The sequence below is a fragment of the Barbus barbus genome (genome assembly GCF_936440315.1).
Source record: "Barbus barbus genome assembly, chromosome: 22".
Classification (NCBI taxonomy): Eukaryota; Metazoa; Chordata; class Actinopteri; order Cypriniformes; family Cyprinidae; genus Barbus; species Barbus barbus.
Window position 1 is genome coordinate 18,536,797 of NC_136750.1, and position 13,303 is coordinate 18,550,099.

General features: G+C 42.5%; 1 protein-coding gene across 3 annotated transcripts in view; it reads right to left on the reverse strand.

The window, feature by feature from the left end:
* Positions 1–8,082: 8,082 nt before the first annotated feature.
* The window catches only part of LOC306888569 (breast cancer anti-estrogen resistance protein 1-like), a 97,071-nt gene continuing 91,850 nt past the window's right edge, over positions 8,083–13,303 (reverse strand). For all 3 annotated transcript variants that reach the window (XM_079446976.1, XM_079446974.1, XM_079446975.1), the window contains 3 exons: positions 11,484–12,701; positions 10,348–10,434; positions 8,083–9,946 (listed from right to left, as the gene is read on the reverse strand). In XM_079446976.1, the coding sequence (XP_079303102.1) occupies positions 9,434–9,946; positions 10,348–10,434; positions 11,484–12,701 (1,818 nt within the window). In that variant the 3' untranslated portion in view covers positions 8,083–9,433. The remainder of the gene's footprint in view (positions 9,947–10,347; positions 10,435–11,483; positions 12,702–13,303) is intronic.

The window sequence follows — 13,303 nt, forward strand, 5'->3', positions numbered from 1 at the left end:
TTAGAAAATTGCATAAATATGATGAGAACTCAGAGTTAAACTTTGTCAGAACAAATTAATCTTGATAATGTCAGATAACTTTGATAGAAAGGTATGTATTGGATCACAATCAACCAAAAATTCAGACAACTGTTAGTATAACAATATTTACACAGCCAACAATACTTCGTTGACCAATTATCAATCAATGCTTCATTTCATTCAGTCTGTGGTGTAAAAAGGTTGCTTTAGCAATAATAAAAAAAAAAACACTTAAGCAAAACTTGGTCAGGTCAAAGTGTTTGAATAATTTTTTTAATCAGTTTTACTGGTAGTCCACAGTATAACGAATTTTTGGGTATAATATGTGACCCTGGACCACAAAACCAGTCTTAAGGAGTATATTTGTAGCAATAGCCAAAAATACATTGTATGGGTCAAAGTTATAGATTTTTCTTTTATGCCAAAAATCATTAGGACATTAAGTAAAGATCATGTTCCATGAGGATATTTTGTAAATTTCCTACTGTAAATATATCAAAACTTCATTTTTGATTAGTAATATGCATTGCTAAGAACTTAATTTGGACAACTTTAAAGGCAATTTTATCAATATTTCGATTTTTTTGCACCCTCAGATTCCAGATTTTCAAATAGTTGTATCTTATCCAAATATTGCCCTAACAAACCATACATCAATGAAAATATTATTTATTAATCTTTCAGATTATGCATAAATCTCAATTTCGAAAAATTTACCCTTATGACTGGTTTTGTGGTCCAGGGTCACATATGTCACAGTTTACTTTATTTTGCTGTAAATATCATAAGACAAAGTTCAGAGAGCAATTCAAAATCACAAATCTGTCAAGAAATCATTTAATGAAACTGGAAAAACACTTGAAACACATTGATGTATTGCATTTGATTCAGACGTAGGTTTGTGTCATGGTGCGAGGCTGGGAAACTCCGGTCCTGGAGGGCCACTGTCCTGCAGAGTTTAGCTCCAACCCTAATCAAACACACATGCCTGTAGCTTTCTATTGATCTTAAAATATATTCATTAGCTTGTTCTGATGTGTTTGATTATGGTTGGAGCTAACTCTGCAGGACAGTGGCCCTCCAGGACCGAAGTTTCCCAGCCCTGATGTAGTGTGTCGTGTCATATCATGTACTTCATGGAATGAGATTTTACTCTGTGTTAAACTTCAAGAAGTACTTCTTCTCTGCTGTGAAACAGAGGTGCACATTACACATTTTGCACATCACTTTGGGTGTTCCTTTGCACGCAGGAGCCTTGCATCTTCCCTTTTTGTCACACATAACGGGAAATCCTGGTTAGGGATGGGAGCTGTGGACCCCTGCTTCCTTACCCCTTATTGCGCAATGTTGCCCTGAGACAACGAAAAGAAAAACTGAATTTCTGAATACTTGCACATTAGCTAAACTGCACACATCTATTGAATGCAGTTGTTCAGTGTAGCATTACACTCGTATTCAATTTCATGTATTTTTTTAAATGTAATAAATTCGCTTATAATATTACATTTTGAGTAGGAAGAAAGCTGAAAAAAGAAGATATACAGAATAACTTACCTCTTTGTGGTCTGTCTGCATGAAAAAAGGAGGGAAAGATTCCAAAATGGATTGGTGATAGGGTGGTCGGCACACACTGATGACATCAGAGGGTTGTGATTGGTTGATTGAAATGTTGATCCAGGACCAACAAAGGGTGTTAATCCAGGATCACATCCTACTTGGCAAAATCACGCTCACCAATCACCAGCATTGCTCGTGAGTGGAACAGAAATCTGAGCTTCACCTTAAAACTAATGCTAAACCTTGCGGTCTCTGATGCTTTGACCCTTTGCTTGGCTCCTTTTGTGCTGTATGGAATACTGTTTGGATGGATATTCGGCCTTTGGTCTTGTAAGTTTACGTTTTTTGGGGGTCACTGGAGTCTGTATGTTGCTGTTCTGACGGTCACATCCATGAGCGTGCACCGCTATCACAATGTCATCAAGTCAAGTGTCACTAACATGATGATACTGCAGAGATTGGAAAGACGGCACAGGCGTCTTCAGCTGATTGGCATCTGGATTCTTGCCTTTGCTTTTGCCCTACCAGTAATTTTTACTCAAGAAGTCAAAGACATGAATGGATTGCTAAGATGTCAGAGGACAATGAAGTCACCGTCTGTAGAAGTGACTGTTTTGCTTTTTGAGATCCTGTTGGGGTTTATCATCCCATTTTCGACTATGTTGACATGTTATCTCTGGTTACACAAAGGGTTGAGACACAAAGCCAAGAGCTCCAGTCTAACTAGAGCTCCACAGGACCAGGAACCCAGAAAGCAGGGGACAAATGTTAGGACTTACAAGAAGAGGCTCGTGATCAGCATCGCTGTGGCTTTCTTTCTGTTTTGGACTCCTGTGCACATTATCAACGTGATTGATATAGTCACCACTCTGACTAAATTATCTCACCCAGATGTTCATTCCCAACTGAAGTCTTTCCGCCGAGTATATGGTGATACGAGCAAGACTCTGGCTTTGCTAAACTGCTGTCTGAATCCTTTTCTTTGTTTTCTTTTCAAGAAATGTAATAAAGTAGAACCCACATTTGTTTTTTTCATAGCTACATATTCAAAGTTGTAAACCTTGTTTGCTAATTTGGGATCAGTTTGTTTTAAAAATGTGTTCTTTGCTGTAAACAGCTGCATTAATGCAATTTTGAAATCTGCGATCTGCCAAAGGATCATCTAAGTGAATGAATAAATGATGTTTTATTAACAAGGTTCGGGAGGAGCACGATCAGATAATCAGTCTGGCCAGGTGCAGCTTGTCAGCTAATCACCTTAACAAGCACATCAGGTCTGTTCTATTGCAGTTTTCCAGCACTCGGTTTTGCTCCTTTGCTAGGCCGTGTTGCAAACAAACTTTTGTGTGAAGGCAGGTCATTTGTTGCTAAAAAATGTTAAACAATGTGATGACATTATGGATGTTGATGTCACTTCAGTAACCATGACGCGAACTGCGCAGATCAGGCAAGGAAATTATTAATTTTCTGTATTCATTTTCACTAGCATTTTACATGCATTTTAAATTGCACATTACTCCGATAGATGGATAAAATGTAAAAGATTGTTTGAACTTAATTCTTCGAAAATCATTGTACCTAAATGAACAATTATAGGTGCAAACTAACAGCTAAGGTGTATCATAAAGAACCATTCATATCATTATTGAACAAATGCAACCCACTTTGCATGTGTTGTGCATATAGGCACCCCTCTTCAAGTGTTTACCAACCGATGTACGGCTTGGCTGGCCAGCTGTTTCAATACTTTCTTCTTTTCATGTGGTTAAGAGGAAAAACATGTATTTTCATAATTTTACAACTTTTTTTTTTAAAGTTGTTAAAAGCCGTCATATTTTCTCCCGCTACTTCTAACCCCTCTTTCTTTTTCAGTGGTCTCCAGCTCCCACAGCACACGCTAGCTTGAGTCTGCCTCCGCTAGCTGCGCAGGCTGCACAGGCTCTCCAGCAATTTTTCTCAGAATACCACAAGCCTCCACGGCCTACAGCTACAGAAGCTGAAACGAGCACAAAGTTGCTTATGCTTGCAGCACATGCCCTCACATCTCAGTCTTTTCCTCCCGTTACTTCGAATCCTTTTCCTTTTGAGTGGCCTCCAGCTCCCATAGCACACGCTAGCGTGAGTCTGCCTCCGCAGGCTGCACAGGCTTTTTAGGATGTCAAAAACCCCACTCCTGTGGTCTACAATAGCTGAAGGAAGCGTGAGGCTGCCTCCGCTTGCCCTCACTTTTCTGGCTTTTCTAATGACCCCTTTTTCTTTTCAGTCGCCTCCAGCTCCCATGGTAGACACTAGCTCAGAGGCCTATTGAAAAGTCAGGCTGCCTCTGCTGCAGGGTTGTCAAATAAATGAGAATTTTGAATATTTGTTGAGTTCAAAATAAAAATCCTCATTCGAAAACAAAAACGAGGCATTCGAATTTTAGGCGTGTCAGGCAGCCTTATCGGTGGCACACAGAATGCATATTTTGCACATTTTCTAGAGTGACCTCAATTTTAGACTCGCATCTCGCTCGAGAGAAGCATGTTTAGAAAGCCATGTAATATGTCTAATTGGCTCTCGTCTCTTTATATCAAACTATGCATACATGATGCTGTTTTGTTCACCATTGTTTAAGCAACTTATTTGATTTATATTCGGTTCATAAAGATTATGCACTTTTTCACAGATAGTCATGTTGTTTTATTGCTTTAATAAACGTGCATTAGTTATATTTTGCTCTTTGCACCTTCCCGTGGCCTCAGGAGAGAAGCCAAAGCTTTTCCTCCTAACTGAAATTACGCCTTTCAAATTTGAATAGAATTCGAATATCGGTAATATTTAGGTGGAAAATTCAATTTTGCTTTTCAGCCATTTCTGACAGCCCTACTCTGCTGTCAGTTGTCCCATGCTCCTTTCCCCCATAGCTCCCTACTTCTTTCAAAATAACGTTGTCTTTTTCTAGATCAAGTTCCGGCTCCCCTCGAGATTCAAGACGCAGCAGGCCATCAGCAAGCATGGGCTACGCCCCAGACTCGGCCGCTCCTCACACTGCATTGCCTCTCTCCTCTTCTCAATAAATCACTGCGGCGCCTTCAACTACAGCGCCTCATGCAATGCCGCTGGATTAGCTTCCCAAACTATCCTTCGCACTCCCTTCCTTCTACCTCTGGCGGCAGACGCTAGCGTGAGGCTGCCTCCGCTAGCCACTCAAGCTCAGCCACCTTACACTTACCCTTTCGCTACTCCTTTTCCCTATCAATGGCCGGCAGCCCCTGCTACAGACATCCAAGTAGGGCATCATCAGCCAGCAATGCAAGCTTACTGGCCTTCTCCCTCGTTTCCTTCTACCTCTTCCTACATGCTTCCCTAAGCACCAAAGGCTAATCCGTGCGCGAGGCTGCCTCCGCAAAAACGGTTTCGGCCCCTCACTATCTTCCTTTTAACCCTTCTCTGCAATCTAAACTCCAGTACACTTCATTCACTCACTACAGTCCCACTACCTACCCCACTGAATGTTGCAGCTCCAGAACCACCCCGTATGTCAATACCATCAAGTCTCAGATTCTCACAGAAATTCTAAGTGCTGGCTCCGGAGGCGGACCCATCGCCAACTCGCATCCCTATAACACATCCTTCAAAACCTCTCCTCGACACGTTACTAAGTTCCTTCCTCCAAGCAGGTTCACCCAGTACCATCCATTCATATCCAACAGCTGATCCAAGCTCTCGGTCAATGGTCATCGGACGCCTTCAAGAGCTATATCAGGACCAATAATTTTCACAAGGAAGCCATCTAACTCTGATCAGTTTAGTGAAATTTGATACCGCCACTGCAGTGCCCTGCTCGTTTAATACCACCGCTGCGGTGCCCCGCTTAATTCAATACTGCCAGTGCCCTACTCATTTGATAATGCTGCTGCAGTGCCCCATTTGATAATGCTGCTGCAGTGCCCCATTTGATCTGATCATGCCGCCGCATTGTCCCGCTAATTTGATCCTGCCACCGCAGTGCCCTGCTCAATTCGATATTGCTGTTGCAGTGCCCGGATCATGTGATACTGCCGCTGCAGTGCCCTGCCCAATTTGACATTGCTGTCGCAGTGCCCGGCTCATTTGATACTGCCACTGCAGTGCCCTGCTCCGCTCATTCAATACTGCCGCTGCAGTGCCTTGCATAATTCGATACTGCCGCTGCCGTGCCTCGCATAATTTGATACTGCCGTTGCAGTGCCCTGCTCAATTTGATACTGCCACTGCAGTGCCCTGCTCATTTGATACTACTGTTGCAGTGCCCGGCTCCATTCATTCGATACTGCCGCTGCAGTGCCTCACATAATTCGATACTACCGCTGCAGTGCCCTGCTCATTTGAAACTGCTGCTGTAGTGCCTCACTTAATTTGATACTGCCACTGCAGTGCCCTGCTCCGCTCATTCAATACTGCCGCTGCAGTGCCTTGCATAATTCGATACTGCCGCTGCCGTGCCTCGCATAATTTGATACTGCCGCTGCAGTGCCCTGCTCAATTTGATACTGCCGTTGCAGTGCCCGGCTCATTTGATACTGCCATTGCAGTGCCCGGCTCATTTGATACTGCCGTTGCAGTGCCCTGCTCATTTGAAACTGCCGCTGCAGTGCCTCACTTAATTTGGTACTACCGCTGCAGTGCCCTGCTCAATTTGATACTGCCGTTGCAGTGCCCGGCTCATTTGATACTGCCGTTGCAGTGCCCGGCTCATTTAATACTGCTGTTGCAGTGCCCGGCTCAGTTTATTCGATACTGCCGCTGCAGTGCCTCACATAATTCGATACTACCGCTGCAGTGCCCTTCGCATTTGAAACTTCCGCTGCAGTGCCTCACTTAATTTGGTACTACCGCTGCAGTGCCCTGCTCAATTTGATACTGCCGTTGCAGTGCCCGGCTCCGTTCATTCTATACTACCGCTGCAGTGCCCTGCTCATTTGAAACTGCCGCTGCAGTGCCTCACTTAATTCGGTACTACCGCTGCAGTGCTCTGCTTAATTTGATAATGCCATTGCAGTGCCCCGCTCAGCGATACTGCCGCTACAGCGCCCTGCTCAATTTGATACTGCCGCAGCAGTGCCCAGCTCTTTTATACTGCCGCTGCAGCACCCCGCTCATTTGATACTGCCACTTCTGTGGGCTCTCCCTTCCGGTGCAGCAGAGCTGCGGGTCCCTCCGGTCGCAGCGGGAGCCCTCCATCCGTTGTTCTGAGTTTTCAAGACTCATTCAGTACTGTACAGGGCTCCCCCTTCCGGCACAGCAGAGCCGCAGCTCCCTTCGGTCGCAGTGAGAGCCCTGCATCTGACGTTTCATACCACGCCAAGTATTCGGCTGCAAGAGGGACTCTCCCTTCCGGTGCAGCAGAGCCGCAGCTCCCTTCGGTCACAGTGAGAGCCCTTCATCGTTTCGAGCCTCATGGCTCATTCAGCATCGAACAGGGCTCTCCCTTCCGGTGCAGCAGAGCCACAGCTCCCTTCGGTCGCAGTGAGAGCCCTGCATCTGACGTTTCAAACCACGCCAAGTATTCGGCTGCAAGAGGGACTCTCCCTTCCGGTGCAGCAGAGCCGCAGCTCCCTTCGGACGCAGTGAGAGTCCCTCACCTGGCCTTCCATCGTGCTCCCCATTTCGCCTCCTCGCACAACCCATTTTTCTTCATGACAAGCATATTTTTGGGGGGCTACTACCAATTTCCTCTCCGGCTGCTGTCCCATGCCATTACCTTCTTTTGGGGAGTTCTCTGGGTTTGGGCTCCATCCCGAGCTCGGAGCCCTCCCTCCTGACAGCACGCCAAATATGCTTACTAATTGCTCAATCATATTATATGTTAGTGCGAACTTGTGAAATGCGTACCATAATCATAAATAGACTGAGGATTAATATTGTTTTATTTACAATTTTTAACATTTTTAATTTCTTTAATTTGTCTGTTTTCCATGTCGTATTTTGCATTTCTAGTATGAAAAATTGTTCTTTCAATCTTTAGAAAGATGAAAAACATTTAAAATAATTTATACAAACAACCCTGTGAATTTAGTAGCTGCAGACAGCAGTATTATTAGCTCATATTATTTTTATAACACAGTATAGATAATGCACGTTTTGCTGCGGTATACGGTTATGTTCCAGTCTGTTTCCTTACCTTTTCTTTACACTTTTTATTTGCAGCTAAATGCTGTCCCACAATCATACAGAGGTTTACAGGTCTTATGTCTTTGTATTGGAACCAAATGCGCAATGGGACACTGCACACCCTTGTTTCATTAACCGGATGCTAAATGCTAAACAGAAACAGGAAACACTGTGAATGGTGGTTTGACCAATTCGTTTCGCTCCAGATGAATACCAGACATATGATCGGCATGATGATCAGTTTGCATTGTCAGTGCACATTTGTATTACATTGAGAACTATTTGAACAATGAAAATGTACAATGTAGATTAATTTTAAATGTATGTTTAAAATTAACATGGGTCACTAAAAACATGACTAATAGCAAAATGGACTGGAATTAATTTTTTTTTAATGAAAATATATTAAACATATATTTCCAGTTATGCAATTTACAGTAACATATGTCAATATCATTCAAATCCTCGAACACAGATATGAGAACAGATTAACAGTACAACATATATCAGGTCACCGTTTGGCTTAAATGCTTTTTTCATTCCTTTTTTTTATTCAACTGGATAAGGATTTTGACTATATGCACAACAACATGTTGCAGTACTTAAAAAGTTTAATAAGTTTCATTAAACTACTTTTCTGACATATTCTTAAATTTAGAATACAACCAACAGGGAGCTAAAAGACAAGGCAAGGGAAGTCGAGGCAGGTGGTTCAGGTCTCCATTCAGAAACCAATGCAATGGAGGAAGAGTTTAAACAAGCTGGTTTTGGATATAGTCCATTTGTGCACTGTCTATGTTGGATGTGGTGCGTTATATCTGAGAGACAAAAGATAAAAAAGAAATCAGGGTCACTCAGGATGTGGCCACAATGCACCTGTCCAGCAGGATGTGGCACTGCAGTGGAGGTCAAATGATGCTGAAAGACTAAATATTGGCTCTTCTTAGGAACATAATCAGATCTCAAATAATGACGTGATATGTTTTCAAACTAGCCTAAAACATGCCAGAGGGGCATAGCCATGAACAGGAATTTGAGAGCTTACAGGCAGGGAATATTTCATTAAATAATGTTCCAAAAGTAGTCCAAATTGTATGTGTTCTCCACCGCTTCTTGTTGCTTTGCATTGGTAAATATGGGTAAATAAGTCACCTGTACTCTCACAGTAAATAATAAGAATGTCTCATGTCTGCCAATTGGCTCACTCCCAGCATGCTTTGTGTTCAGCCACTTTGAACAACAGCAACAGCAAGAGGATAAACGATAAATGCCATTTTTGCTTCCAACAGGCACAATTCATTAAAAAAGCCTCCATTGTTGATCTTCTGTGGAAATGGTTGTACTTCTACATACACGTTTAAAATTTTAAACACCTTTAGTCAGCATCTCATAATAATAATGATGACAATAATAATAATCAGAGCAATAATTACAGTTTAGCTATAATAATGCATAATGCTTTAAATCTACTCTTTAGATATTTTCCTTTTCTTTCTTCTCCCTTGTTCAAAAAGTTCCTCAACTGTCTGCATTCGCCTTGTTACATTGTCCCCGACATACAGCAACTTAAATATTTACAATGATTCATTTACAACCAATGGCTCTGCCCATTAATCATTTTGTCCTTTTTGGAGATAAAAAGCTAGTGGCACAGGGTACATTTGTCCAGTGAGTTTAAAACAGGCTGTGTGCCTGTACTGTCCCGGGGCACGTTCACCCCACCTCACATGGCTAGTAGCTGATTGAGTGCCATGCGGAACTGCTGTGTGCAGCCCGCAAGCTCCCGCACCCTTTCCGTCATGTCTCTGGTGGACCCTGGCGAGGGGTACTGCAGGGCTGCCGTCTTGGTGCTGACCACAATGTCTTTGAGCTTTTCGCAGAGCGTGTTGCTGTGCTGGGCTACCCTGGTGCGAACTTCTGGAGACTTGGTTTGCCTGGAGAGTGTGTCTCCGATGAAGACAAGCTTGTGAGCACTGAGGATGACGAATTTGCTGTGGGCGACGAAGATTTTGGGTGGCTGGTTGTTGTTGATGGAGGAGTAGAACGCGTCGATGGCATTGGTGAACGTGGTGATGTTGGCCTCGCACTGCTCCATGTAAAAGAGCAGCAGCTGCCGGTCGCCCATGCACAGCTTACTGCGTGGCGTCTGTGAGTAGTGAGAGGGCGGAGTCCAGCCCGAAATGTCATTGTTGATTGGTCGAGAGACCTCCTGTTCCAATCGCTCAAACTGCTTCAACTGTTGGGGACACAACCGAGTAATAGTGTACTGAATAGATGAACAAAAATACAATTGTAAAAACTGTTACAAATATCTACATATTACTTATTAATTTATTTGTTTATTTATGTATTTATATAAGACGTGTATATAAATTATATAAAAAAGCTACATGTAGCTTTGTAATGAATCATGGAATATATAAATAAATGTATATAAATAATTCATAATAAATTAAATGCATAATAAATATAAAAAGTTATATAAATAAATACCATGATATATGTGAGGGCTTCAATGTATCGTGTTCTGTGATAACTGTCTATTTTTTGAGATTCTAAATTGTTAAACTCCCTCAAAAGTAATATTATGTCACTTTGTAGAGAGTTCTATGAATAAGGTGTTATAGTCTCATATACCTGTTGCTGTTCCAGCAGAGTCTTATTGTGTTTGATGCTCCCTTTTTCCAATAGCTGTCTTTGGTTCTTTTCAAACTCTTCTTTACCCTAAAATAGAAAAATAAATTAAATTTAAATAAATAGTAAATAGTTTACTCTCTATGCATAGATGGGTGAACAATTGTAATGCATGTTCAAATGTAAGTAACACCTTCATTTAAGCAAAAGAGTACAAGATCATGTTAAATTATTTGTGAACAATCAATAATAAAATCACAACCACCATGCATCTTACAGTGAATCCCATCCATCCACTTCTTTCAATTCAAATAATGTGCACTGAAAAATGTCTGTTTAGTCCACCAGGGAGCAGTATAATATCAGTATAAACTCAACGCAGCCATTTTCAGCTGTGGAAAATATTACAGAAATCAAATGCCCATTCAAACTACAATTATTACCTACAATTATTCTAAGTAAAAAAAGTGTTTGTCTAAAACAGTGCGGTAGAAATAAGCTAACATGGTCAGTACAACTGAGTCACAGCTTTCACAAATTTAAAAACAATAATATAAAATACTCTATAATATATAACATTGTTTTCATAATATCAAATTATACAGTTTATAATAGAATCAAATAATAATATATATATTGAAAAATAATATATAAATATTAACAATACTCAGAGGTCTGTTTGCACCGCTAGACCAATCCTTAAGCATACTAAATGAACTAAGATGTTAGTATTTTAAATTTTTGATTTCATATTTTCTTGTTTGGCCTAAGGCCAACTGAAAAAATTAGCTAGAAGTGCCACTGAAAAGAAAAAAAGATGAAGAAATATCTCTGTGATTGAACAGAAGTCATCTTATCTGCACAGTTTCACTGGAAGTTTTGACAGAACCACCACCTCACACCTCACACATACACAGGAAGATGTATGTGGGCTTTAAGGAAACGCATGTCTGCACATACATCTGGAGTGATTGATGAAAAGGCCTGAGGCTTGACACATTGGGGATTACAGGCAGAGCCCATATAGAGATGCATGCAGAACATTGATCATATCAACAACAACGGTTGAGAACATACACCTGGATCCTGTTCTCAACAGGAAACGAATGAATGTTTTGCAATGGTTTTATATAGCGTACCTGTAAATGAACATAGTCGTAATCCTCCATCCAACCCTCCTCTGTCGTCTCGTGCGGCCTGTCAGGAGTCTCTTCCTCAGCTGAGAATTTGGGAGGAGAGGGTAACGGGCGGGACTGGATGTTGGCCCGTTCAGGTGTGCCTGACTGATAGGCTGAGATGTTGTTGTTGTTGGTCAGCTGACCCAGCACGTCACCAGTATGAGGAACGGGTGGCAACGGCAGTTGCTGCTGTTTGTTTGTCCGTTTGAACAGCAAAGATGCATTGCCATGGAGAAACGATGCTAACTGCTTGGTGTCGTCAGGAACGCCTCGGGCACACATGACCAGCCGGTCTAGGTCGTCCCCACCGGTGCCTGTAGAAGGTGCAATCAGGACCGCGGGGGACCAGTCCAAGGAGTCCAGCGCCTGACTGTACCTCACCAGACCTTGGAAGGCCTCCTCCATCTTCTGCACCTGCTTGCTGAGCTTGGTCTGCAGTGTGCGGTCGGTGGCCTGGGTGGCATTGGCCACAGCTCCTCTAGCGAACTCCAGCAGGTCTCTGACAGCAATGCGAATGCGGTCTACAGCCTGTCGGATGGCAGGGAGGTTGGACTCCATCTGAGTGGGGCTGCGCCAGTTCCCGCTGATGAATGACATGAGGAAGGACACCGAGCTCTCCACGGCCTGTTGATGACGGGACAGACGCTCCATGGCCTGGTCTAGATCCAGAAGCAGCAGGCGGCTGGGTCCAGAAGATTCGCGCACCGGCACCATGTCCAAAGAGGATGTTGAGAGGTTACTGCGAGTGCTTCCCGTGCTGGATGCCGACAGGCGTTTGAAGCTCACAGTGAGCTCCTCGGTGGCCGCTGCGTCACGCACCACCTGCGGAGGCACATCGTACACATAATCGCCTGATTCTTCGCCCGCTGGTCGCTCACGGGGGAAGTCATAAACATCTGCAGGGTGGTGGTCCTGTGGACCGCCCTTTCGCAGGCTGGCAGGGATGTCATAGATCTCCTGGCCCTCAGGCAGTCGTTTTCCTATTAGCTGAGGAGGAGGAACATCGTAGACGTCCTCTGTTATGGGAGGCTCGGGACCGCTTGGGATCTGAGACAGATAGGCCTGGTTCTGATTTTCCAGACTCTTCATCTTGGCAAAGTGAGGAGGAATGTCGTACGTTTCCTCCCTGATTGGACCATCTGGAACATCTTTGCTGACAGATGGAGGAATGTCATATACCTGTAAAGAGGAATAATGTGTTTACCAAAACTAGCCTTGTATAATCATAACTGAACTCATTAGGGATGTACAGATATTAAAATTATGGCCAATACTGATAAGCTGATAATCATTTTAAATGTTAAAGTGAATTTAGGCATCACAACATTATGTTTACTAAATATTAAAAATGGATATGCATTTTGAAATTTTCTAAAGGTATTTAACAGCGTTATTAAATTATGTGTTTTTAAAGATCACTAAGCTCTAGAAGTCGGCAAATGTTATTTAAATGTAAAAATAGAGGAAATGGAAATGAACACTGTCTAAAATTGGATGATAACCAATAGACACTTTTCACAGACTGTGATTACATCGTAAATCTAGCAGTTTTTTTTTTTTTTTTTATCTATATACATTTATAACACTGAACTTTGTGTTTTATGACCTTGGTATTAAAATACAGGAAACAAGATAATGCTGATAGTGGCAGATTTGACATCTTTGTCACTCCTGACCAATATAATCAATCTCTCAATAATCTTTTCCACTTTAGGAAAGCCTTATAAATACTTTTGTGGACTTTTTTTCTTTGCTATTAGAGCAGATGGGAACACAAAAAC